The 26,971-nt window shown below is 34.5% G+C and overlaps 12 protein-coding genes and 6 pseudogenes across 18 annotated transcripts, besides 1 other annotated feature; 7 read left to right on the forward strand and 11 right to left on the reverse strand.

Moving 5' to 3' along the window:
- Positions 1–22,166: part of a mobile genetic element that runs on past the window's edge.
- TVAGG3_0413280 lies at positions 2,830–3,410 on the forward strand (annotated as a pseudogene). The gene has a single exon. A coding segment is annotated over exon 1 (581 nt).
- Positions 3,455–3,818, forward strand: TVAGG3_0413290 (uncharacterized protein; the record flags this gene model as incomplete). The annotated part of the gene is made up of 1 exon (XM_051233177.1): positions 3,455–3,818. A coding segment is annotated over one exon (364 nt), but the record flags the coding sequence as incomplete, so codon positions are not given.
- TVAGG3_0413300 lies at positions 4,052–5,589 on the forward strand (annotated as a pseudogene). Its single transcript has one exon. A coding segment is annotated over exon 1 (1,538 nt).
- TVAGG3_0413310 (uncharacterized protein) lies at positions 5,933–6,298 on the reverse strand (the record flags this gene model as incomplete). Its single annotated transcript, XM_051233178.1, has 1 exon — positions 5,933–6,298. One exon carries the CDS (start codon positions 6,296–6,298, stop codon positions 5,933–5,935), a length of 366 nt encoding a protein of 121 aa, XP_051102908.1.
- Positions 6,860–7,737, forward strand: TVAGG3_0413320 (annotated as a pseudogene). Its single transcript has one exon. A coding segment is annotated over exon 1 (878 nt).
- TVAGG3_0413330 (organellar and viral DNA polymerase type B) lies at positions 8,395–8,805 on the forward strand (the record flags this gene model as incomplete). The annotated part of the gene is made up of 1 exon (XM_051233179.1): positions 8,395–8,805. The coding sequence occupies one exon, from the start codon at positions 8,395–8,397 to the stop codon at positions 8,803–8,805; it is 411 nt and encodes a 136-aa protein (XP_051102909.1).
- Positions 9,003–9,860, forward strand: TVAGG3_0413340 (KilA, N-terminal/APSES-type HTH, DNA-binding family; the record flags this gene model as incomplete). The annotated part of the gene is made up of 1 exon (XM_051233180.1): positions 9,003–9,860. The coding sequence occupies one exon, from the start codon at positions 9,003–9,005 to the stop codon at positions 9,858–9,860; it is 858 nt and encodes a 285-aa protein (XP_051102910.1).
- Positions 10,305–10,754, reverse strand: TVAGG3_0413350 (protein of unknown function, DUF4106 family; the record flags this gene model as incomplete). The annotated part of the gene is made up of 1 exon (XM_051233181.1): positions 10,305–10,754. One exon carries the CDS (start codon positions 10,752–10,754, stop codon positions 10,305–10,307), a length of 450 nt encoding a protein of 149 aa, XP_051102911.1.
- Positions 11,511–11,672, forward strand: TVAGG3_0413360 (uncharacterized protein; the record flags this gene model as incomplete). The annotated part of the gene is made up of 1 exon (XM_051233182.1): positions 11,511–11,672. A coding segment is annotated over one exon (162 nt), but the record flags the coding sequence as incomplete, so codon positions are not given.
- On the reverse strand, positions 11,774–12,078 carry TVAGG3_0413370 (protein of unknown function, DUF4108 family; the record flags this gene model as incomplete). The annotated part of the gene is made up of 1 exon (XM_051233183.1): positions 11,774–12,078. A coding segment is annotated over one exon (305 nt), but the record flags the coding sequence as incomplete, so codon positions are not given.
- On the reverse strand, positions 12,756–13,379 carry TVAGG3_0413380 (annotated as a pseudogene). The gene has a single exon. A coding segment is annotated over exon 1 (624 nt).
- TVAGG3_0413390 lies at positions 13,411–14,101 on the reverse strand (annotated as a pseudogene). Its single transcript has one exon. A coding segment is annotated over exon 1 (691 nt).
- On the reverse strand, positions 14,466–15,002 carry TVAGG3_0413400 (protein of unknown function, DUF4106 family; the record flags this gene model as incomplete). The annotated part of the gene is made up of 1 exon (XM_051233184.1): positions 14,466–15,002. The coding sequence occupies one exon, from the start codon at positions 15,000–15,002 to the stop codon at positions 14,466–14,468; it is 537 nt and encodes a 178-aa protein (XP_051102914.1).
- On the reverse strand, positions 15,379–16,981 carry TVAGG3_0413410 (annotated as a pseudogene). The gene has a single exon. A coding segment is annotated over exon 1 (1,603 nt).
- On the reverse strand, positions 17,014–18,396 carry TVAGG3_0413420 (protein of unknown function, DUF4106 family; the record flags this gene model as incomplete). Its single annotated transcript, XM_051233185.1, has 1 exon — positions 17,014–18,396. The coding sequence occupies one exon, from the start codon at positions 18,394–18,396 to the stop codon at positions 17,014–17,016; it is 1,383 nt and encodes a 460-aa protein (XP_051102915.1).
- On the reverse strand, positions 19,688–20,271 carry TVAGG3_0413430 (protein of unknown function, DUF4106 family; the record flags this gene model as incomplete). Its single annotated transcript, XM_051233186.1, has 1 exon — positions 19,688–20,271. A coding segment is annotated over one exon (584 nt), but the record flags the coding sequence as incomplete, so codon positions are not given.
- A 1,542-nt stretch (positions 22,167–23,708) lies between the features above and the next one.
- TVAGG3_0413440 (5'-3' exoribonuclease protein) lies at positions 23,709–24,866 on the reverse strand (the record flags this gene model as incomplete). The annotated part of the gene is made up of 1 exon (XM_001314641.1): positions 23,709–24,866. One exon carries the CDS (start codon positions 24,864–24,866, stop codon positions 23,709–23,711), a length of 1,158 nt encoding a protein of 385 aa, XP_001314673.1.
- A 588-nt stretch (positions 24,867–25,454) lies between these two features.
- On the reverse strand, positions 25,455–26,093 carry TVAGG3_0413450 (5'-3' exonuclease protein; the record flags this gene model as incomplete). Its single annotated transcript, XM_001314642.1, has 1 exon — positions 25,455–26,093. The coding sequence occupies one exon, from the start codon at positions 26,091–26,093 to the stop codon at positions 25,455–25,457; it is 639 nt and encodes a 212-aa protein (XP_001314674.1).
- Between the last annotated feature and the right edge of the window lie 878 nt (positions 26,094–26,971).

The raw sequence follows: 26,971 nt of genomic DNA on the forward strand, positions 1-26,971 counted from the left end.
AAATACAACACAACCGACAACTCATTTTGCAAGCTCTAAATAAGAACACAACAAACTTTTCAAACTATTCTAAGATATCTGAGTCATTGAAAGAAGGAAACTTAAAACTGACATTAAACCCAATGACAGATGAGTTTCTATTTCAAGACAACAAGAACCATACTGTTTGTATAAATCCAACAAAAAGAACTTTAAACGAGAAACCTATAGATGAACTTCTTTTGAAAGCAGATATTGACAACAAAGCTGACAAAGAGTATGTCATTGAAAATGTTCAAGAAGAACATGACAGAGCAGATGCAACATATGCAACAAAAGAGGATGTTGAAAAGAAAGCTGACAAAGAGTATGTTGACGATGAGTTAGCATATCTGGCTAGTGGGTTAGTGAAGAAGGCAGATAAGGAATATGTGGATGAAAAAGACAATGAAATTATAAAAAGGGTTGAATGGTACCATGAACGGACATCGAAGATTTTAGAAGGTAAAGCCAATACAGGGTGGGTTTCAGGATGTTTAGACCTTAAAGCCGACAAAGAAACTGTAGATATGTTGACACAAACGGTTTCAAGTCATACCAGAGGTTTAATGGAAGATGGACAACAGTTGAAAGAGCTTGAGAAAGGTGTTACAGAGTTAAGGAATACAAAAGCAGACTCGACATGGATAGCTGGATATGTAGATGCAACAAAAGAACGTATTTTAGCATGGACAGAAGGAACATACCCACAAAAATATCATAGACATAGCATCTCTGACGTAAATGAACTTGAAGAAAAGTTATATAAAAAAGCAGACAAAACAGAGCTTCAAACATTAAAGACAGAAATACTTCAAACAGTATATCCTATAGGTTCTATTTATACGTCAATGAACTCTACCAGACCAGAAGTAGTACTTGGTCTCGGAACTTGGACTCAAATAGTCGACAGGTTTTTGTATTGTGCAAACTCTTCAAAGGAAACAGGTGGAAGTAAAACGATTTCAGGTGAAAATTTACCTGCGCACAGTCACTACATAAATTTAAGTACATCTGAAGCAGGTTGGCATAAGCATAGATATTGGGATTGGTCAGGAATGACAAAAGGTAAAGGATATGATGTTAAAGACGAGGTTAAGTTTGCTATAAATTGTTACTGGGATGACACTCAGGGAGAAGGAAACCATACACATCGCGTTTCAGGGTATACGCAAACAACGGGACAAAGTAAAGACTACATGCCACCTTACATGACAGTTTACGCATGGTATAGAATTGCTTAGTCGTCATTTTCAACTTCTTTAGCATATTCGTCAGGAGTTGTCTTATATTTGTTAGGAACTGTCTTTGAAAGTATACCACCTTGAACTTTGACAAGTTTGAAACGAGGTCTGACAATAGTAGTTTTATCTTCTGCTTGCAGTGTGTACATTTTGCCATGTTTGCCTAAAACTTCATAATATTCTCTTGTATACTTTCTTCTATTTTTACGAACACGAATGCGAGTACCTGTCGAGTTCCATTGTTGTCATAGTCAATAGTATTTTCATATGGGTCGCGTTTAGGTATTTCTATTTTTACTTTGTCACCTTTCTTAAGTTTGAAGCCTGGCATTCTTTCTTGTTTGTCTCTTTTGACTAAACTATTAAATATATAGTCTTTCTCTAAGTCAGGGTTGTTTTTCATTTCTTCGGGGAGTGGTTTCCCAAACCTTTTTGTTTACGGTTATTGTAAATATTTAAAACTTGTCTCATCTTTGCCATGGAGAAATGTCTATATTTGTCGTCATATGACATTTCATTTGCTTCACCACCTTGTGGTTGGTTTAAGTCTCTTAAGATTTTTATACAACTGTCAATGACACCAAGAGCAGAATGGTTTTGGTCGACAATGAAATATTGGTTTACATTTTTTGAACGCAGATAGTTTTTAATATCGTCTGATTTGAAAGAACTTTCACAGTCAGATGTCAGTTTTGTTGGATGGTATTTGTCAACGAATATTGTCAAAGCAGTTTTCACATCTAAAATATTTTTGGACTGTAATGGTATGGCTTCACAGTATCTTGTGTTTTGACCAACAAATATTAGCCAGTATGGTGGTCCATCTTCTCTATACCTCGGAATGTTTTCCAAGATATCCATAAACCAAGCATTTGGTGTTGAACTAAAGATTTTTATCATGAGTGCTTTCTTTGTTGCCTTAGAAACATAGGGGTCCTTGTTTGGATTCGTCATTTTTTAACCCATAAGAAATGGGTTTATTTGGCGCATTAGCAGGAGTTGCATCCAGATTTTTGCCCGCAGTGGGAACACTAGCCAGAGGTGCATTTGGAATTGGAAGGAAGATTTTGAGTACATTAGGTATACTGAAAGAGAAAGCACAGCCTATTATACAAACTGTACAGAAAGGTTGGGAGGTAGCACGAGATGCAGCAAATCTTATTCCAAATCCTGAAACAAGAGGAAAAGTTCAAGGATGGATGGACAATGTAGGAAGAGAAGCAGGAAACTATTATAACAAAGCAAATGACTACTATAACCAAGCAGGACACTATATGGACCAAGGTGAAAGATTCTTTAACAGAGGATATAACCATGCACAACAATGGGTAAACAATAACCAACCTCAACCGCCTCAAACGTGGGGAATGTAAAGTTTTTTACTGAGATGAAATGAACAATACAGCATTGAGACAAATGGGTTCAAGATGGATTTGTCGGCTTCCAGCAGTTACACAACGTGTTTGTCAAGTTCTTCCTATACCTCAGGAAGTTTTAGACCGACTTAAAAAACAACAACAACAACCAGTTGAAAACAAACCAAACTAAAATTTTTTACTGAGATGAAATGACCGAAGAAGTTGAAACGGTAGATTTGACACCACAAACAAAAAGTTCAGAACCATTGTCAAAACCTGTCAAAGAACTTACAGATGAAGAGAAAAATTCAATAATAGAAAGTGCCAGGTCTGGAAATACAAACCCTAACTACAAAGTCACTTTTCATAGAAATGGAACGGCTAGTATCTCAAAAAAGAAACAGACTCTCACAAATAAAATATTGAAGTCTGAAGGAGCTTTCGAGACAACAGATGGAAAAGTTTACTTCACTGACCAACAGTTCATTATAGAACATCTCATTGACTTAGAGTCGAAATATTCTAAACTTTACAACAAACACAAAAAGTTGAAAGGAAAACAAAAACAAATGGCATATGATATTTATGAAGATGTTGACGACACAACTGTTCCTGCAGGTGAGTAAAGTCAGAGGAACCGAAAAGTGACGAAAAACCGATAGAAGAAGGGAAGCCACAAACTGAAGAAAAACCAAAACCAAAGGTTAGTTTCCAAACTAAACCAAGTCAACCTTCATTAGCTGGTATGGGTTGGCGTCAAAGACTTATGGCAGGCGGTTATGTAAAGTAAAGAAAAAATATTTTTTTATTTTTATAAAAATGCCCCCATATAGAATGGATAGAAAATCTGCTAGAATAAAAGCAGAGTTAGAAAGATATGGTTGGAAAGTTTCAAAGAATTTTAAATATAGGAAGGGAAGACCCATAAAAGTCTATGACAAACTTGCTGGTCTGACCTACGAAATGGACTTAGAAACAGCACGCGCAAACTATCCAAACAGATTAGAGAGGTTAGAAGAAGAACGTCTTATGAACATGCCTTTCAATGTTAACGAGCCGCAAGTTGAAGGACACGACGGCTTTGCCAGATTCTACTGGAAACATGACGAACAATTGCATCCTTTGAGAAGGAAAAAAGGAAAAGGTGAAGACAAACATGCTCCCATGGAAAGAACAAGATATGCATATGAAAAGTACCGTGAAGTTAGAAGTCAAATTACATCTGGTCGAACCTTTACAGTAAACTTTGACGAAGGAAAGAACAAAGAAGGCTTCATGGGTGTACTTGCTGCCATACAAGACGGAAATAAGAAAGGATACAATCTCAGACTAACCATAACAGATTTGGACGGTCACATTTACTATGCACATGGCAATGTCACAACAGCTGCAATGCTTCTTGACGCTTTCAAGACTACAAAGAGAGAACAAATGGTTGACTCCGACTCAGACATTTTGAATGCAATTGAAGGAATTGCAAGTGTAAGTTCGAATGGTACCAACCTAACCCTCAAGCAGTCAGACAACATGCTGGATACTTCCCGTTCATAAATAAGTCTGACATTGACTTGACAAGGTATGGAATTTACAATTCAATTGAAACAATTGTCAATGAACCTTATTCTTACATGTCTCAGGAACTCTGGTCTTGTTACAGAAAAGAAGATGAAGTATCTTGAGTCATGTGTGAAGACAAGGTACATTCTCAGAGGTCAATTGGCAAAAATTGCACCGTTGGCAAATGTCAATATCCGAGTCAACATACCTACAGCTAAAGGTTCTTCACATGACGACTATGTTGTTGACAAAGACTTACCATGGTTGAAGATTGTAATTGTCCACAACCACTTCATGTTGAACGAAAGTCTTACAAACCCATTGTTCGGAAAAGGCAAGTGCAACATTGTCAGAGCTGTAAACATTCTTTTCGAGAAAGGTTTGTTGGAACCAATTCCAGATGACAAGCTGACAGAAACTTTTGTACCAAAAGACGAAACAAACTTTTCATTGTTAGCAAGACCAAAAGTTGTTCCAGACAAAGTTCTAGTACAAAAGAAGTACACAATTCCACAAGGAGTTGGATTGTTCGGATACCAACCTGAACCAGAAGAACTTCCAATGAGGTTGCAAGAACTTCAAGATGCTATAAACAAACTTCCATTGAGACATCCAATTGACGTCAAATTGTATTGGAGAGCATCTGAGTTAGGTCAGAAGGTTTTATATGAAACAGGTTGCTTCGACGATGTTTATGAGATAACAGGAGAAGTTTCTCAGAAGATAAGAGACTCACTTGAATTTCCACGAACTGGACCCATTGGTTGCGACAAGTTCGACTCAGATGAAAAGATATACTATGTCGACCTTAACGCTGCGTACATGAGGTTCGTCCAATATATTCCGACTGGAATTCCAAACGAAGACGGTGAGTTCCAGGAAGGAACTATACAGTTGGAAAAGTCATACAACAACTGTATGATATTAGGAAAGCTTCAAACCCCAAACTTGCAATGACACTCAAATTGCTTATGAATTCGACATGGGGATATTCCATTAAGAAACCTCAAGAGATGAAGAGTAAACATTATGAGAAGGTCGACAACTTTGTTGAAAGGTTTTCTCCTTTTGTTTTGAAATACGAATTTACCGAAGGTGAAAGTGGCTTAGTAACCACATTAAAACCTATTGTCGAACATTGGTCTTACCCTCAGTTCGCAAAAGCAGTCCTTGACAACTACAACAAATTCTTCTCCGAAGTCAAATCCAAAGTTGTGGTTTACTATGAGAACATTGACGCACTCATGACGAACGAAGAAGGGTACAACAAACTCATTGAAATGGGCATGGTCGGTGAAAAGATGGGCCTTTTTAAGCTAGATAAGGTATTTTCCGAAGTTCATGTCCTCTCCAAGCGTAAGTACTGGGGCATACTTGAAGACGGCACAGAAATAAAACATTGCATGAAATAAAACATTGCATGAAGTAAAACATTGCATACCATTTTAAAACATTTTTTAAAACAGTATATTTTTACATATATTAAATGTTTCAGGTTGAAAAACAAAGAACAAAAGTAGCAGATACAAAACCGTTAGACTATATCTTTACAAATACTGGTAGGACTATTTCAGATGAAGAAATTTTATCTCGAATTGTCTTTCATATACAACTACGGAAAAGTGCTGAAAAAGCACTGAAAAATATATTTTAGGGTAGAAGGGTATATCTACCCCGTTTTCTACCCTCATTTCTACCCGTTGAATTTTCATGAATTTCCTTAAGACAGCAAAAAAGTTAGTTAAAATGAGATGTTTACTGAACTGGTTGGATGTCGCCTTCACAGGTTATGTAGAACGGCTGACCAGAGAAGTGGAACAGTGCTCTGAGAATTTGTATAATTCGTGGAATTGGACTCTCTCTGTTTGGAAGTTGTATCCATGGGCGCTTTGCAAAGAACTTGAGAAGAGCTTCTTTCTTCATCTCCTTTATGTCGTCTACAGGAGTGTTTTCTGGTATTTGAATTGGAATTCCAGTCGAAATCTCGATTTTCAGCGCACCTCTTCCAGACAACCAGACGCCGAGGGACTTGTTGGCTTTGTCCTTGCCCAAATACTGCTTAACAACTTCATTTATCTCTATAAGGTAAATTGCCTCATCTAATGGCTCGATGCTGTCCATTGTTCTGTTTCAGAACTAGTCTTGTTCTGTTTCAGAACTAGTCTTGTACTTTTTCAGAACTAGTCTTGTACTTTTTCAGAACTAGTCTTGTACTTTTTCAGAACAAATTTCCCGTAAAAGCTCTCAATTTGAGAGAAAAATTTTCTGTTTCAGAACAATATTACTGTCAGAACTGTTTCAGAACAATATTTGTACTGTTTCAGAACAATATTTGTACTGTTTCAGAACAATATTTGTACTGTTTCAGAACAATATTTGTACTGTTTCAGAACAATGTCCGACGTACCACCAAAAAATATATTTTAGGGTAGAAGGGTATATCTACCCTCATTTCTACCCTCATTTCTACCCTCGTAGAAAACACACAAAACTCTTGAACTTTGTATAAAAAAAGCAACCCGCGGAAAACAGCGGGTTGGTATATTCTTCACAAAATGCTTGTTTTTGAGGTCGAGCCATTTTTGGCTCCACCGTATTTTTAAACCAAACTCGTTCATTTTGTGCTGAAATAAAATAAAGGTAGTCCCACCAAAAAATATTTTTTATTTTTATTGTAAGAACATGTTTGCAACAACAGCACCAAACTCGTTAGTCATGAACCCAACTTCAATGTTAGTAGAGATGAAAAGCTTCATTCCTTCTTCATATACTTTCGAAACAGAAATCCAGAAGATAAAGCAAGAACTTCTCCAAGGAGATTTAGACTGTAGTGCAAAAGATGAAACAAATGAACAGTATCTTTATGAAATGCAAGATATTATAGACCATTTGCCTAAACTTCCTGAAATACAACAACAAAACTCACTATTCCAGAATTCGATGAAATTGAAGTCAGACTGACTGACTCAGTAGAAATAAAGAAGTTCATACGAAAGGTAAACTATGAGTTTCTTGGATTTCATTGCAACCACAAAGTCATTGACATATATAAATCTGAAGAATTTAAGACCTACGACAACTTTGTTTCGTTAGTTGCTGAGTGTGTCTTGCAGATAAGAGATAAAGATAGAAGAGGTAAGGTATGGAACCAACAGATAAAACCAGCAACCTTTGAGTTAAAGAAAACCATCTACGCCTTAGTCATACTAGCAGGACAAATTTCAGAATATAACGCAAAAATGAACTCACAATGTTCTAAATGTAAAGCAGCAATGAGGAAATATAACTACTCCGTCAAAGAGATAGAAAGAATGAGAAAAGACCATACTGACTTAAAGAAAGAAGTAGAGAAACCAGCAGAAGATAAAATGGACATGTTGACATTTCTGAACAAAAACTATCCAACTGCTAACGATTTCCTTCTTTCAGATGTCAAGAAGAAATATAAAGAAACCTTCGGCATAGTTAAAATTTTTGATATCCTTCGTGAAGAAATAGAAGCTACAAAACTGTTTAAAGTCATGAACCATCACAACATATACCATGTAAAACGCTTGTAAAACTTTATGGTAGAAATGAGGGTAGAAAACGGGGTAGATATACCCTTCTACCCTAAAATATATTTTTGCTGAATTCAGCACAAAATTCTGAGTAAAATGACATATGGAACACATACTTTTTCAGTAAGGACATATGGGGTAGAAATGAGGGTAGAAAACGGGGTAGATATACCCTTCTACCCTAAAATATATTTTTGTCTGATTTACGCTCATTACGAAGAAGTCTTGACAAAACATTTACGAAGAAGTATATTTCCTGTGTTGTTGTCAAAATGTCATGTTGTCACACTTTTTCAGAGAAGTTCATTTAACCGAGTGACCTGGTCGCCTAAAATATATTTTATTGAATTCTGAGTAAAATGACCAAATTTCATGAATTTCCTTAAGATAGAAAAAATAAAATAAAGTTAGTTTTTTTTTAAAATATTTTTTTTATTTTGTATGTAAGAACAGGAAATGACAAACACTGAGTTTGAAACAGTTAAAAAGATAGACAATAACACTAAATTGGTTAGAATTGGTGATTTAAACGTAAGATACTCAAAGAAATACAACAAATATTCTTTGTCAGACATTTTATCTCCATTTGAAAAGAGAGCAAAGGACTGGGTTAGAAATGCTTCAACTCAGAAAATTTTGACAAGAAATCCTGAGCTTATGATATCGGTAAAATTCTATGGAACTGCAGCATATCTTATAGACAAAAGTCTTATACCAATAGTTTTGTTATGGTTAGACCCAGTTGTTGGATATAACTTCATAACATATGGTTCATTCGATACGGAACGTTGCAGTGAAGGCTTACTTTACATCGTTCAGAAACCGAAGGACTTCAATACAAAAAGATATAAGATAGGAAGAACATATAATATAACTCAAAGATATGACAGTACAGTCAATAGAGTCAAGGTTGTGTTTGTTAATGATATGAGAGCTGCAGAAACAGAACTACTTGAAAAGTTTGAGAAAATGTATGGTGCTCCCATAAAAGGTAAAGAAACGTTTGAAGTAGATGAGATAGATAAAGCTATAAAATTATTTGACGAAGTTGCTGAAAAATACATGTAAAAATAACGTTTACCATGTAAAACGTTTATAAAATAACTGGGGTAGAAAAGAGGGTAGAAAAGAGGGTAGATATACCCATCTACCCTAAATTATATTTTTATTGAATTCAGCAACAAATTTCATGAATTTCCTTAAGATAGAAAAAATAAAGTTAATTTTATTTTTTTTATTTTTTTATTTTGTATGTAAGAACAGAAATGTCAACAACAGAGAACACAACAACTGCTATCGTTCATGAAGCCATAAATGAAGAATACGAGTACATACAGTTTAACAAACAACTCCGTCTCATTCGTTCGGTCAAAGACGATATGTACCAAATGCAAAGTATTTTGACAGCATGTTTTGCTCCAGATACTAAGCTTCCTAAAGACTGGTTTAGGAACCAAAGCACACAAGAACTATTAAATGAAGCACAGCGAGACATACTTTTTTCTGGGTCGCCTAAAACTCATGAAAACAGTGAAGAACAGCGAGTAGGTAAAAAACCCCAGTCGCCAAAACTCTATGAAAATCGTGAAAAATTGCCAAACGGTTTGAGAGGATATTATGTACATAGACTTCTTGTAAATGCTGTTGCAATGTGGGCTTCGCCTCGTTATGCTTGGAATATTTACAGACTTCTTGACGAAATTCACAGACAAGAACGTGAAGAGCTAGAGAACAAGCTTGAAGCAAAAGACAAAAACATTCAGAAAAGAATACCACGTTCGGTACCAAAAGGAAAGGAAAAGAACTATAAGTATATGATTTATACTGAAGAGATGGAAAATGAAGAAGATAAAGATATGGTTATGTTGCATTTAGTCAGAAGAAACAACAAAAGCTTTTACGACCTTGCTAAGATTTACAAATCTGACAGAAATTGGTTCTATCGCGAAAACTTACCGATTTCAATGACACCGAATGAAGATGTGAAACAAATAGTTCAAGATACTTTACCTCAAACACACTATGATATGAAAGGTTGTACAATACTTACCTTCAAAGAAGATTTGCCATTGTTAAAGGAAAAAATAACAGAGTATTTTGACAACTTCAAACAAGCAGAGTAAATGAACCATTTATTTTTCAAGCTTGACACCAAAGATGGCTCATGTAGCTCTAGATGGTAAATTGTCTTGTCAAATCCTTCTGGCATTCCGAGTCCTTCCATCCGACAAGAAAAGTTCTTCCTTCCGACAGAAAAAGTTTTTACATCCGACAAGAAAAAATTTTCCCGACAACTGGAAAAAATTTTCCTGTTGTCCGTCCGTAAACCATTCAAATTTTCGAAAATTGAGAACTTTTTTCCCGACAACTGGAAAAATTTTTCCTTCCAACAAAAAAAATTTTTCCTTCCGACAGGAAAAGTTTTTCCCGACAACTGGAAAAGTTCTTCCTTCCGACAGGACACAAACGAATGTCTCACGTCCCTCTTCCTGAATGTCTTCCAAAGCCAGAAGAACCGACAGCCCCAGCACCACAACAGACTTACTAAGACTAAACACTTACATTTTTCAAGCTTGACTTTTTACAATTTGAACTTTGTTTGCGTAGATATGAATTCTGAAAGAAGTATGAGGGTCTTGTATGACTTTGTACTTCTCCCATAGTTCATGTCTGTCAAACTTACCTGCCATGGACTCTTTCATAAGTTCCATGAAATCGTCTTCGGACAATCCAGGGAAAAGTATGATATCAGTAAGTATTCTCTTTACATCCTTACTTAAACTCTTTGCTGTCTGTACACAAATGACAACAGAGATGTTAAAGTGTCTGAGCTTCTTAAGAATTCGACACATATCTTGTTCTCTATTCTTTAACAAAGGATGAGAAGCAAAGTCATCTAAGATAAGAAGACATCTATGAGGGTATGTCTTCCAATCGTAAGATTGCAATTTCTTCGAAATGTATTCTATCTCTTTCTGTTTGTTTCTGAAGTGTTTCTTCTCTAATATTCTCTGCATTTCCTCATTTGGGTCTTTAAACTTAGAATTTATATACTCATTTATAGCATTATACTTCAAAACTCTTCTTTGGTACTTCTTTATCCAATCTAACAACTCAGTATCCTTTATACATACTAACTTAGACTTCTTTATAATATCTTTGAACGAATTGACGGTTTGATCGAATTGACCAGAAGTACTACAAATGACTACTAACTCATAGAATGGGTTCTTCTCATCTAGTTCTTGTTGTTGTGCAGCCATTTTAAGATAAGTGAAAGTCTTACCCGACCCAGGCGGTGCAATTAGACCTGTTATACCATTCTGAGCAAATAAGAACTTGTCATGTATGGGTTTTATCTGAGCATTTTCCAACTTCCTCTTGTTCTTGTTTAAAACATTCTCAAATTTCTTGTCAATGTCAGCAAACTTTTTTTCTAACATATTTTTAGAAAAATTAAAATTTTTATCTTTTAGAAAATGTCTAGCGATTTCGCTATCTATATTCGAGACAAGCTTTTTGACAGCAAAACATCTGTCGACCATAAAATCTTACATAGTGTAAACAAGAAAGGTGAATTTGTTCTAAAGTTCTGTTTCTGGGAATATGACAAGAACCATAAAACATTAGGCAGAGAAGTCTTTAAGTTTGTCAATGACAGACTTGTTGACAGAGATGACGCCTCTTGGAGAGATGAAGTCCAACAAAAGTTCTTAGAATGCAAAGAAGACACATGCGCTGTTCTTGAAGATGAAATAGAAAACAGAATAGATGAGCTATTAAAGGACAAAGAACTTTTACATAAATATGGTTCTGAGAAGTTTGACATAACTCCACCAGAGAAGAAGAAGAAGAGAGAGAAGAAAGAAAAGAAAGTAGAAGAAGAGAAGAAAGAACCAGAGCCAATTCCAGAGAAGGTGAGATATGACATGTAAAAATAAAATTTTATTTTTAGAACATTTCTGGGTCAATGTCAATGTTCTCTTCCTCTTTAGGAGCAAACACTGGCTTAGACTCTAAAATCTTTTTACCCAATTTACCTTGAACTTCAACTATCTTAGACTCATAATATTCATAGTCGTCTGCTTTCTTTGGTTCATAAGGTATAACAAGTTTGTATGCTTTGCCTTCTTTAAGGTTTGAAAACCTTCTGTCAAAATTTTCTTTGACTGCTAACAAACCTTCTATGTCTAAGTCTTCAAATTTCGCACCATTTTTAGTCACAATAGCAAACTTAACTGGTTCGATGTTCCAAACTTTGTCAAATGTAGACTTTTCAAAATGGTAGAAGTAAACATTCAAATAAGCGAATGGGTCTAGTTCTTCTTTAAGTCCTGACATGTACTTATTTACTGAGATGAATTTTGCCATCTTTTCTATCGGATAAAAAAAGATTTTTTTTTAAATTTACTCAGAAAAATTTTTCTTTGTATATACACCATTCTGAACATCTAAAAGACTTTTGACATTTGCCAAGAATGTTCGTTTAGAAGCTGCCATATAACCATATTCTTGACAATATTGTTTATATTCATCATATAAAGACTTTTCATCTAAACACTCAAAGTTAGTCTCATCTATAAACAGTTCATATACACTCTTGTTTGCTTCTAACAACGTTTGTCTTTCTTCGGTATGTGGAATTTGTCTTGGATTGAACTTTGAAATATCTAATGTCATGAAATATGAGAACAAGTGGTTGTAAAAGTTAGGTGTCAAAGTTTCTGCTAAGTCGTCAAAATATTCTGTATCTTGCATATGAGCTTCTGACGTTCTGACAACTACATATCTTCTGTCAGAACTTTCTAACTTCATCGGAACGGCGTTGTTTGAAACCATGATGAAATTTGCAACATTTTCACAAACTCTTTGGTCTTTATATTTTCTTTCAACAACTCCAACTTTGTCTGTTATAAGACTCTTCAAAGCATCCGAGTTCAAAACTTTTGTTGTATCTATACTTTGAAGTTCGTTACATACTATAAGTTTCATATTCTCTATTGAAGAGTTAAATTTACCGCAGATGTTTTCTAAGTTTGTCATATTCGGGTTCGAATAGCCCTCTAACAGTTTGCATAAGATATCTGTAAAGAAAGTGTTCTTACCTGTTCCTTGTTTTCCAATTACAATGAGAGCAGTTTCATTTTTAGCACTTGGATGTTGTAAGATGTTTGCAAACCAACATAAGATATACTCATAGACTCTTTCGTTTCCATTGCATATAATTTCTTTGACATGGTCTAACCAAGCTTCTATAACATTTTCTTTCCATTCTACTTGTTCGTATTTATATCCAGTGAAGATAGAATAGAAGTTTGGAGAAGGTGTATAGAACTTATACCACGAACTGAAAAATCTTCAAGTTTTGACAATAAGATATCCCAAGCATCTAACATCTTCATACCAACTTGTACGACTTTTATTTTCTTAAGTTTCTGTTTACATTCTTGTTCTGAAACTATTGTCGCTTTAGGTTTGTTAAAGACTACATCCCATTCTTTCATGACATAACATTCTGGGGCAGAGTCGACATAAATGACTAAACGTTTCAAATTCTCGACTGCTTTGTTATAGTCTCTAAATGGACACATATTTCTGAAGGCTTGGAAGTCATAAAAATCTGAAACGTCTATTCTGTACATTTTTTTATAAAAATAAAAAAAAATATTTTTTTTATTCTTGAGCTATTTGTTGCATTTGTTCCATTTGTTGCATTTGTTGTTCTTGAGCTATTTGTTGTTGAAGTTGTTCTTGTAGTACAATACTTTCACCAGTTGCATCTTCCAATTCGAAACTTTCTGCCGTCATTGACAAATACATAGGACATAAAAGTTTTACAGGAACAAAGTTTGCGTCAACTAAGGTTAAGTTTATGTTTGCTAAAGTGTTTGAGTTTACTAAAGCTGAAAACTCTGCATTCGAATGAACAATAGGCAAACCAGCAGAGAAAGTGTTGTTTATACGCATGAGTATCTTTTGGTCATAGTAGTTTCTGTCGACATTCGAATAGCACTTTGAACCTAAGTTTGAAACAATATATAAAATAGGTGTGCTTAAAGTCAATGGAACGGATAGACCTTGTATGACACCTTTTCCTGTTATAGGAAACTGTTGGTAGTAAAAACCAGATATAAGTTTTGTATTATAGCTCATATCGTTTATACTAAACTCAGTCGGACATCCAAACATAATGAAACTTGCTCTAGTTGCAGCACATGTTACATCCGTCCTTAAAGTATTAAATAAGTCAACAAAAACCTGTTGGTGGTATATCTGAGTAAGTATCTTCAAAGAAGTATTTTTTACCATTCACAACAATAAAATCTTCTGGTGTCAAAAGAGCAAAACAGGCTTTAGTCGTCATCGTGTTTAAGGTCAGTTTACAATATCGTCCTTGAGGACTTTGTAAGTTTGTTGTTATAGAATTATATGACTCAGGGTTTTTAGTCGTAATAGTATAAACCACTATGTCTTCTGCCATTTACATATATTTAAAAGTTTTTCTGAAAGTGGAGAAGAACTTCATCTAAACTTTCACATGGCGTTTCTTGAAGTTCTCTGTCTAAGAAGTTCAAATATTTTGTAAAGACATAGAACTTTCCTTTGTCTACACGAACAAATAAAACAGGGTCTTTCATATCGTTCAAAAGTGTGTAAAGTCCTTTACATGAAATAAAGTCTATATTGTTTTTCTTCAAACATCTTTCAAGAAGTTTTGACATTTTTACTTAGCAAGTAAATTTTAATGAAATGTTGTGGTCGTCAAATATTTTTATGACGTCTGGGAAACTATATTTTAAGTTCAACGTTTCACCTCCTTTCATAACGTATATCTTGTCAATGACATTATATGAAACACCACAGCAAGCAATGTCGGGTTCTATTTCTTTGATGTTTATATCGTCTGCCTCTGTCAAAAGTTTCAATAGTTCTTTCAAAACTTCATGAGGTGCAATGACATATGAGTTCACTTTTACAGGGTTGTGTTCGACCAAGTTTAACATTATACCCAAAGCTTGACAAATCTTCTCCTGAGTTTTAAGTTTGTCTTTAAGTTGTTGGTAGTCGTTTCGAATATCTGCAACAGAACTTAAGTCTCTGCTAACTTCAGGATATGTTGGTTGTTCTTTTACAGGAACTATTGTTATACCATCTTCGTCTTCGTATGGTTTCCCCACTTCAACATCTCTTTCTTTGACATTGACAACAACACTTTGACTGTTTGTTTGAGTTGGTGAATTTAACTTCACATCTGCCACCGCCATTAAACCTTTTGAAACACTTACGCTTCTATTTTTCGGAAATGACATTTTACTTAGAATAAAAAGATGGACGTATTTGAGTATCTCTTCGAATTGAAGCAAAACAAAGTTTACACACACAAACAATACAAGTTCATTGATAGAATAGTTCTTTATACAAACAATGGAAAATGTTATAGAATAGCAGTCTTTGCTGAACCAAAATATTTTCATAAAGCAAAGAAAGTTGGTATAACCGAGATGGTGAAAGTTCTTGACGTTGACAAAAATATAACAACAAAACTGACCGATATTTCTAAAGGTAAGTTTATAATACAATACTATGTCAAAACTGGCGTACTGTCAATATTTGACGGAGAGAAGTCAGTTCAAGAACAACTTACTGACCTGCTGCCAAAATCTGCTCGATGGAAGCTGTCGTTATGCCAATCTGAGGAGCCCCAGCAGGTTTCATCGAACGAATCTTCAAAAGAGCATCTTCCGTGAAAAGTGCTATTGGTTTTGTAAACTTCTTTGCTTTCAATTCATTTGGACCGTCTCTGTCACCAGTATATTGTATTTGTACAGTACCAACAGTTGAAATACCACCCATAAAGTCTTCTGAGTCAGCAAATGGAATGCCAAGCCAAAAGTTTGAACGGTCTCCATTTGTATATTGAGTTTTTTGACCTCCTGTATGAGTCCATACTTTCACATATGGCATAATAGAACTTTGCATTTCAGGGTTAATGGTTGTTGTGAAGTTGTTGTTAAAGTTCATAGCATCTAATGTCAAGTTGTATGACCTCATATCCTCAACTGTAGAATATTCTTCTCTTGGATAATATTTGCCATCTATGTTTATATGATATTTAATACCAGGGTTGTAGAAACAAGAATAGTCATTTATAGTTCGTCTGAACAGTACAAACATAGTATCTGCATGTTTCATTGCAGTTGTTAAAGCAATATCTGTTCTTGCACCTGGGTCAGCACTTTGGTTTCCAACTTCACCTGCAAAGTCTTTGACAGATATTTGGTGTATAGGGAACATAAGTGGAACTGCAATATATTTGGCAGCTAAAGCATTTGAAATATCTGGGTCCAACATATAGACTGCAAGTCTGCTTTCTATTCTCTTGCATTCAAATTTTTCGCATGTGAACTTAACTGGGTCCCAAGCAGTTCCAGCAGCATTGAAATAGTAGTTTACTTCAGTGTTGAAGTTTGAGAAACCAAAGTCTAAGTCAACTTTGTCTTTGCAAAAGTCACAGAACTTGGCTCCACCAGTTCCAGCTACAGCAATGCTGAATGGGTCTTGTGTTGGTGCAATGACTAAGTTATTTTTGCTTGGAGTAAGTTCGATAGAAATTTTTCCTGCCAGTTTGGCAAGTATCTTAAAAACCTGAAGATGAGGAAAGATGACAAAGGAACTCTAAGTTTCAGTTTTACTTTGGTTACTGCTGCTGCAGTTTGTCCAGAAAGGTCAACATAAACTCCTGGAACGTTAGGGTCAAGTCTTCTTATTTTCTCAATAGTTGCATACTGGTCTGTTTGTTCTCTAGCTTGTGGTTGTACTGAGTTCTTAAAGCGAACCATTCATAGTTTGCCCATGTTACTGTTTGAACTAAGTCAGAGTTAGAATATATCTTATATCCCATAAAAACTTCTGGAGCATATTGGTATCCGACATAGAAAATTCCATTGCAACCTTTCTTGTCAGACAACTTGGCAGAAGGTTTTATTTCAATGTCTTGTTCCACGTATAAGAAAGAGTTGTCAATAGAAATTATATGAAACCTGTCGCAAGCAATATCTACTGTTGTTGAAGAACCTTCTCCAAACTCACCTACATTTCCATAAGAAACAGCAGTTGTATATTCGTAAGTTCCAGGAACTATTTCTGACCTTCTAATGGCATTGTCGCATTCGTTATACCATTCGGAAACATTTCCATTCATAGCATCCAAAACTGTTGGCGTTATATTCTGAGCGGCGTACATTTCATATGAGTAAAAATATAGAATAGTTGGATTTATATGTCATAATAGAACCCACATGGACCAAGCTTTACTTTCTTCCTGACTGAGTTTTGTTGCATCTTTGCCTCATGTTCACCTAGTATGTTGTAAATTTCCCATGTCCTTTTTGCCTTTGGGCTCTGGTCGCCCATCTCAGGTAACCTATATCTTAGAAAGATTTCGTCATAGTTTGTATTTGAGTCTTCGCGTATTGTTTGCATGACTCTTTCCTGAGTTTCTGGTTCAAGCTCTTCAAACAGTGCCTGTCCATATGGAATAAGCTCGTTTCCAAATATATGTTTTTGTAGCCATTCTGGTTTTCTTTCCATGTTACCAACTATATCTTTTGTGAATGGGAAAGCTTTTACCCAATCTTTCAGTCTTGCGTCGTTTATTTCTGTAGTTGGTTTTATTTTGTCAAGGAACATGTTTTTCAATACTAACATTTCATTTGGTACTGTCCATTTGAGTTTTCTTAAATATTCATCCCTTCTCAGTTCATTGTCTGCAAAGTAAGTTTTTATGACATTTTGTAAACTTTCATTTGCAAGGTCATGTACAATAGGTTCTCTTCCTTCGCTCTCCCTAACTTTCTTTCTAAACTCTTCACCAAATATACCATCTCTATGGTTCTGTGTAGTTCTTTGAGATAAATGTTCTAGAACGTCAGGTGTTATATTTCCATCAGCCATGTTCATTTCATACTGGTCCAAAATATCTGCATGTTTCATATCTTTCAATGGCATTAAAGCCGCGCTGAAAATACCAGCTATATCTGGTTCACCATTGACTTCCATTGCGTCTACAACTTCTTGGAATTGTGGTTGTAAGTTTATGAACCACCTATCTGGATTAGCTTTATGACCCCATCTCATTGTAGTTCCATCGTCTGCAGAAACAAAAGTAGGTTTGTTTCCATCTTGGCTAGGTTCTGAATGAACTTTAAACAATGTTTCATTTCTATATGTTTTCTTGAAATTTAACCTTTTATCTTCACCGAGTTCATCCGAAGATTGAACGTTAAATGCTCGTAAGTAAAAAGGGTTGTTGTATTTGCGTACACTTTCTTTCAGTACTTCCATTCTATGCTGAATATTTTCATCTGATGTTGGAGTCTTTTGTATGTCGGCGAACATTTTTCGATATTCTTCTACTATGTCAGCCGAATTTTTCTTAGACTCTTGGAAAGATTCCATATTCTCCGCATACTCTTGTTGAGGGTCAAGATTTTTCGGCTGTTCCAAATCTTCATCTAGTTCTGTGAAGTTAGTTTCCAAAGGAGGGACTTGTTCGTTTCCTTCAGGCTCTTCTAGCTGTTGTTGCTGAACTATTTCTTCCATGTCTGGTTGTATCTGAACTTCTTCCTGTGGAGTTTCTTGTACCTCATCTGCTGGCATTTCATATATTCCGAGACCGTTTTTAACAAGTTCCCTATTTAAGTCATCCGCATTCATAACCCTTTCTTCTTTCGTTCCGTCTCTATTTTTTACGCGTTTCATGAAGATAGTTGAATTATCATTTATCTCTGACACCAAATATCTCGGAGTAAATTCATTCATGTCATTTGGATGATATGCTATTAAATCATATCCCTTAGCGAGCTTGTATTTTCCAGGTTTGAAATTATATCCCATTTGGTGCTGAACCATAAAGCTAAATAGGTTCGGGTCAGTATTTCCTTCCTTGAACTTTCTAATAGCTTCTTTATATCTGTCACTAAAGTCAAGAGTATCTGGGTAACCATAGTCTTCTTTAAGCATTTTTAAGAATTCTTGGTTTCCTTGTTCTCTACTTCTTTTATGTCCTTGCTCTGTTTGTGGTTGTTGTTGTGCAGTGTTTTGAACTGTTGGTTGTTGTGCTGGTTGTGGAGGTGGTTGTTGTGCAGGGTTTTGAACTGTTGGTTGCTGTGCTGGTTGTGGAGGTGGTTGTTGTGCTGGATTTTGAACTGTTGGTTGTTGTGTTGGTTTTGGTGCATGCCTGTGTCTGTGTCCATGTGACGATGTAAATGTTTTAGGTAGTCCTGGTGCAGGTGCTTCTCTTGGAGGGTTTGGTGGTATATAAGTTCCACTAGCTAGTATATAAGTTCCACCAGCTGGTATATAAGTTCCACCAGCTGGCACATATGTTCCATCTGCAGCATAGTGTCCTACCTGACTTTTCGTTTTTAAGAAAGCATTTACTAGGTCTGTTTTGGTCTGTTGTAACTCTTTTTCTTGACTTTCCACAACAGTTGCTCTAACGGCGTCATAGGCACTTTGAACTGCCTGTCTCGTTGCTGCATCTGTTATTTTCGTCATATTTTGTGCTACTTCTCTTAACTCTTTGTCGAAACCTTCAGACTTCAGTTTCTTTCCAGATGAGAAATCGTTCACTTGTTTCACCTTACTATGAAGAGCTTCGAAGGCGTTCTTAAAGTCAGCATTCATTAAAGCTTCATTTGAACTGTCTTCATCCGCTTGTATTTTTGTCCTTATTGACCCTATAAGTTGGGCTGCTTTGGCGTTGGCTTGGGCATCTAACCAGTCATTGTTAGCTTTTATATATTCTGCGCTTTTCATTGCCTTTTGCATGGCTGCGTCGTTATTTTTACTTTCTTGTGCTAAGTTTTCATACTGTACGGTTTGGTTTTGCAACTGTAAAAGTTTTTCTGCCTTTACATTTGCTTCAACTTCTTTTTTATACTCATCGCTATCCATATATGTCTTCAGGGCTTTTTGTTTTATCTCTTCATCTTTCAGTATTTTATATTGAGTAGTATGGTTTTTCAAATTTATGACATCTTGTTCCATTTTTGCTACTTCTGCTGCTTTTTCTGACACTTTTTTCGCATATTCCTCTGTACTTAGTTCTTTCAGTTGTTCTTCTTTCTTCTTTTTCTCTACGTTTAACTCATTGAGTTTCTTTGTGTGTCTGTCATATTCTAGTTTCTTTTCGTTTTCACTTATTTGCTTCTGTATGTCTATGTTTGACTTTTTGACATCTGTTATTTGATTTTTGAGTGAACTCAAATTCATTTGACTTTGAGGGTTATAGGCTGTTCCGTCTGCAGCTCCACCATAGCCTGCCATTTTCGCTAAAAGTGCCGCTCTTAAACCTCCACTCTGTGCACCAATAACTCGGTTTAAAAGCATAGGATTGCTTGACATTTGTTGCAACATAGTGGGGTCATTCATCATTTGTTGTTGCAACTGTTGTTGTGGTGTCAGTTTTACTATTGGATGTTTCAATGCTCTCTTCCTCTTACGTATATTCTTACGTAGCTTACGTGGCATTTTAAGTGAAGTTAAAAAGCGGTTTTTGACAGATGTTTATATGACACTTTCTACCCTCTTGAATTTTCATGAACTTTCTTGTCTATGTTTTGTAAAGTTCTTCATCGTAAAGACTTTCTCATGAACTTTCTTGTCAATGTTTTGTAAATGACCCAAAAATATATTTTAGGGTAGAAGGGTATATCTACCCTCTTTTCTACCCTCTTTTCTACCCTCTTGAATTTTCATGAATTTCTTCGTAAATGTTTTGTTGAGATTTCTTCGTAAATGTTTTGTTGAGATTTCTTCATCTAATTTCTCATGAATTTCTTCGTAAATGTTTTGTTGAGATTTCTTCGTAAATGTTTTGTTGAGATTTCTTCATCTAATTTCTCATGAACTTTCTTGTCAATATTTTGTTGAGATTTCTTCGTAAAGACTTTGTTGAGATTTCTTCATCTAATTTCTCATGAACTTTCTTGTCAATATTTTGTTGAGATTTCTTCGTAAATGTTTTGTTGAGACTTCTTCGTATATGTTTTGTCAAGAGGGTAGAAAAGAGGGTAGAAAAGAGGGTAGATATACCCTTCTACCCTAAAATATATTTTTCATGAATTCTGTATAAAATTCATGAAAATTCAAGAGGGTAGAAAAGAGGGTAGAAAACGGGGTAGATATACCCTTCTACCCTAAACATTATTTTGGGTCATTTACACTCATTGACGATGAAGTCGTATATGTTTTGTTAAGACTTCATCGTAAAGACTTTGTCAAAACTTTCTTGTCTATGTTTTGTCATGAACTTTCTTGTCAATGTTTTGTCAAGATTTCTTCATCTAATTTCTCATGAACTTTCTTGTCTATGTTTTGTTGAACTTTCTTGTCTATGTTTTGTTAAGACTTCATCGTAAAGACTTTGTCATGAACTTTCTTGTCTATGTTTTGTCATGAACTTTCTTGTCAATGTTTTGTCAAGACTTCATCGTATATGTTTTGTCAAGACTTCTTCGTAAATATTTTGTTAAGATTTCTTCATCTAATTTCTCATGAACTTTCTTGTCTATGTTTTGTTGAACTTTCTTGTCTATGTTTTGTCAAGACTTTCTTGTCTATGTTTTGTCAAGATTTCATCGTAAAGACTTTCATTTTATACTAAACATCAACGGGGCTAGAAGGCACGAAGTGCCTGGAAGCCCCACTACCTTTTTTTTTTTTTTTTTTTTTTTTTTTTTAAAATAAAAATGATTAGAAAATAGCGTTTTTGATCAAAATTTCAAATTTTTATTTCCGAATATCTCTATTTGTGACTAATTAGAGACATTTCTATAATTTTAGTGCGCAGCATATGCAATTCCTCTTTGGTTATTGCATTAATTTCTCAAAAAGAAAAAAGGCTTCAATAATTTTTTCAACAATACAGTACTAAAGCTAAGAACTTCTAAACACATGAAAAGTTATATCATTCTCGTTAATATGTAGATTATCAATGAAAAGAATATTGTGAAATTTGAATATTTTTTAAAATAGAATGTAGAAATACTTATCAATGCTTAAAATAGAGATATGTGAGAGCTAGATCCGTATTTATTTACGTTTTCGTGCATATTTTGAATATCAAATTAAATTAATTTTGAAGATTTTAGCATCTAAAAGTATTTAATGCCCTTATACAAGCAAGGTAATTCTTACATGTCTTAGTAAGTCCAAACTTAATGTTTTATGATATGGGCCTGACCTCTCCATATGGTGACGATAGAAATTGAATAGGGTACCTAAATAAAAAAAAGGAGTTTAAATATTAGATATTTTTTATTAGTTCACATATATTTCCATAGATTTAGTAGGTCAGGTAAGTGGGGCTTCCAGGCGCGTTGCGCCCTCTAGCCCCGAAGATGTTTAGTATAAATGAAGTTTTTATTCGGAAAATTGTTAGTCTTCTGGTGTGAATTCGGAGGACTCTTCTTGGATAGAGTCTTGTATTTCCTCCTCCTCTTCTTCTTCCTCCATTGCTTCTGGGAAGAAGCCTTCTTCTGGGTCGAAAACATTATATAATGTGTCACTTTTCACAAATTATATATGTTTTCATGTTTTGTCACTTTTCTGTCACTTTTCGGGTAAAACATTTTTATTATTATATATAAATGAATTTTACAAAACCGCCGTTACCGTTCTTTGGAAATAAGAGTAGATGTAAAGATATTATATTGAGAGAACTTAAGAAACTACCGAATGGTCTAACATTTGTAGATTTGTTCGGTGGAAGTTTCTATATATCCCATTTATGTCATACAATATTCCCAGACTCAAAGATTATATGCAATGACTTCGACAACTATATGGACCGTCTCAAACATATACCAGACACAAACAATATATTGAAAGAGTTAAAAGAAAAGATACCTATAGGTAAGATGGAACGTATACCATTAGATAAGAAAAATATTGTGAGAGAGGTTTTGAAAAAAGCAGAATATATAGACTGGGATAGTATATCTGCTAGACTATTATATAGTGGTGCTATAAGAGTTCATGACATTGAAACACTTATGTCAAAAGTTTTATATCTTAACTATACAAATGTTTTCAAAGAGAACATAGAAAAATATATTGAGGGTATAGAGTTTGTGAGATGTCATTGGACAGAGTTGTATGAAAAATATAAAGACAAGGAAAATGTTTTCTTTATAGTGGACCCGCCGTTCTATAACACATGGGATTTTCAATACCAAGTAGACTGGACTTTGAGAGACTCTTTAGAAACTTTAGACGTTATACATAACCATCCATGCTTTTACTTTACATCCGATAAAAGTGGTTTGGAAACCGTTATGAGATGGTTAGAGGACATACATGACTATGAGTTTAGATATGACAAGATAGAATATGAGAGAGGTCCTATAAACTGGAGAAAGTGTCATAACAAAGAAATTTTATTAGTAAGTAAATGTGGTTTGAAATCGGATTGTTAGTTTTAGGTTTTTTCCATTGTGTCATTTATTTATTTGACGTGGCAGAAAAGTACAGAGAATATGAAGATGAACCAATGCCTGCAAATGTTCAGTATATGTACTCGTAAGAGATATTTTTATCTAATATTAAATGGACGCACAGAACTTAGCGAATGCACAGCAACCTGGACAACCAAACCCAGAGAATATTCCAAATGAAGTTAGAATACAAACTGCAATGGCAAACTATGGTCAAGTGCCAACAGATGTACAAATGCAAACTGCCATGTCAAATGACGCTGCGTTAGGTTTGCCACCATGGTATGCAAATATGAGATGGAAAGAGTTTTATACAAACCCTGAAGTGGGATATAAACAACTTTATGCAGATGACGCAAACACAGGAGTTGACCCAGAATATGTTTTCTACCAGAGGAGAAACAGAATGTATGAGCTCCAGTTAAAGAATGCTATGGAACTCAACAGGAAACGTAAGAGACTAGGTGGACATTAGATTTTTACACGTAGTAAAATGGGTTTCTTCAGTAAGATAGGAAACTTCTTCAGAAGAGTTGGAAGAATTTTCTTGTGCTCGAATTTCAATTTTGAATTCTTTTCCAACCATTCGACATCTGTTTTTGAATATGTATCCAAACTTGAAAGATAAACTGGTGGGAGCCCATCTAATCTTGTAAAATTCACAATTTCATAATTATCCTCTAGATATCGTTCATCTTGTTCTGAAAGTTCTTTATCTCTTAAATAGCATGATTTTGGGACATGCCTTATATACAAATCAATATATTTCTCTATCTTGTCCCTGTCAACATATATTTGTTTGTCATACATCGACAAGTAAAAAGGAATACAATATCCAAATGAACACAGTCCAAGATCTGCCCAAATCTTTCGAAAATCTACATCACGCCATTTTACTTCTCGGAATAAATATGAAAGACATCGAAAGCTTTCCCAGTTTTCATTTCTTGGACGAGTTAAAAGAACATCTGCTTCATATTCTTTAGGCCTAATTTTCCTGTTTTGTGTTGATGGTCTTGTTAAACTCCATGGATAAATGAATTCTTTTCTAACTTGGAAATTAGTTTGTGGATCAACTGGTAATAACAAAACAAACTTTTCATCATCATCCAATTTAACATTAATGTCATAATCATTTGGTTTCTCAACAATATCCATAACGATGCAAATAGTTCTATATGGCCATTGAGCAAGAACTCTTTTATTGAGAAAATCTTTTGGATCTCCTCCCCTTTTTCCTGATTTAACAATAACATCATGAAAAATACTACTATATTGCTTGCTTTGAACAATTTTCTTTTCAATTGAAATTTCAAATGGATTAAAAGAAGGAACATCATTTGGTAATTCTGTTAATAAATTAACAGATGGGAAAGGTTCATGGCAATTCAAAGGTATATCTTCTTTAGTTTTCATGTCAATTGTATTCTCTGGTTTTATAAGAAATTCATATTCTGGTGTAATTCTGTCCAAATATGGAGCTAATGATTGTTTGATACGATCCAAATTTGGAATTTCAATTAAAAATTGTCCATTTGTTTCATCTATTTCTGCAGGGTGATCTAAAAATAATTTGATATATTCGTCATTATTCCTTACATCATCAAATAATTTCTCAATTTCTGTCATCGGCCAATATGGTGCAATTATGCCTTGATATAACAAATTCATTGGTTCATCAAGAACTAATTCTGATTTGAATGTATCGATATAATCTATAACTACACATAGAGGAGGTGCGAAATGATATTTGTAGATCCATGACCATGATGGAATTCCTGATGAATATTCCTTGTATGTGAATAAGATACTATATCAATCAAACAATGAGAAATCTTTTCTGTTTCTTCAGGAGTTGTTTTTCTTTTTGAAAAATATTCTTCTTTTTTAGATTTAATATATGATTCAAAATCAAGTTGATTCTCATTCTAATTTTCTGATGTTTCGTTTTGTTGTTGATTTTGAATCTCCTGAAGATAATTTCTTTCCATGAATTTCAATATGAAAATCTTGAGTTTTTCCAGATTGATGTTATCTTTCTCTGTAATAAATCTACATGATGGTTCTGATTTATATGTTTCAATAAGGTCATCAATGGAAATTTTAGATAAATCAGAATCGAATATTGGGCGATAATCACTGGAATATAAATTAATGAGAAGAACAAAATCATCGAAAATTCTTTCATCATTGATACCAATGTCATGAAAAATGTATTCACGAAGTAAGTTGATATTTATAAGGCTCTAACATTCCGTTCCTTATTTTGTTTTGGTATATATCGTTATAAATGTCAATATTCGGAATATGTGATCTCAAAGACATCAGGATTAAATCAGAATCATTTGTCACGATACAATGGCGTTTATTTGGATCCCATTCTGGTTTGTGTATTTCTTGACGAAGAAAATCAAAGATCTTTGTTTCAGCTTCACCTGGAACTTTTGAACCTGAAAATATGACCCTTGGCTTCTGCCAATATTCATCAAAATTAATAAGTTCTTCAATCCAACTCTTTAGATCATCTTCAAATATCTGATTATATGTTTCGATTGGCATTGATTTATAAACATATCTTCTGTTTAATACTGTATATTGTTTTGCATTAGAAAATGGACCATCAAAAGCGATAAAAATTAAATCTGTTGGCTGCACGAGATGCACAACATTATTGAACAACTGGCGAGCATTTGCTGTACGCAATTCTGTCTGAACTCCTGCATGAATTCCTTTAACAATTAATAAAGAAGCATCAATGAATAAACAATTGTATTTAGGATATGGTATTTCAGATAGACTCTTTAAAATTAATGGATATCGATTAACAAGTTGTCCTTTAAAAGTATAGATACCCATTTAAAAAAAATGAGAAGACATTTCACTTCACATATGTCATTGATAAGACACTTCACAATTATTAATTATTCCTCTTCGATACATGAAAAGAAGACAATTTGTATATGGATGAAGAGGATATTGAATTGCTTATTGGAAGAAAATTCCAAAATCCTAGAATTGAATATTATAATGTAACTGAAAGTATGGGGTTTTGTAGAATATATATATATTAAGAAATTGGAATAGTTTTCAATGAATATCATAATGTAAATCATATAAGATGTCACATAAAAAAAAGCTTTTATGTCTGCACTTACTCAGGTATTTCACGACCTTCAATTATAGTGTTTAAAGTTAATTTTCATGAATAAAAGTTAGATAGACGTTCATGCACCCTTAAATATTAATGTGGAAATAAACAAGGTCAGGTATGTGGGGCTTCCAGGGGCTGCGCCCCTTCTAGCCCTAAGAAATTTTGCCCAAGACCCAAGAGGAGGACCGAACCCCAGCCGACCAGCCGTTGACTTTTTTGTAGAGCACTCAAAATAGTATAACTTTTCCGGAAAGTAAGGGTCATAGTCGCTACAGGAAAAGTTACAGGGCGTTCCAAGGAAGTATACTTTGAGAAGCCTTTCCCCCTTATAGAATAGAGATAGAACGGTTTATTTTACAAAATTGACAAACATTTGACCGAGTAGTTTTTGTGGCTGAACAAAAAGTGTCATATAAACATCTGTCAAAAACGCTTTTTAACTTACTTAAAATGCCACGTAAGCTTACGTAAGAATATACGTAAGAGGAAGGAGCATTGAAACATCCAATAGTAAAACTGACACCACAACAACAGTTGCAACAACAAATGATGAATGACCCCACTATGTTGCAAACATTGTCAA

The sequence above is a fragment of the Trichomonas vaginalis genome, chromosome V (assembly GCF_026262505.1).
Source record: "Trichomonas vaginalis G3 chromosome V, whole genome shotgun sequence".
NCBI lineage: Eukaryota > Parabasalia > Trichomonadida > Trichomonadidae > Trichomonas > Trichomonas vaginalis.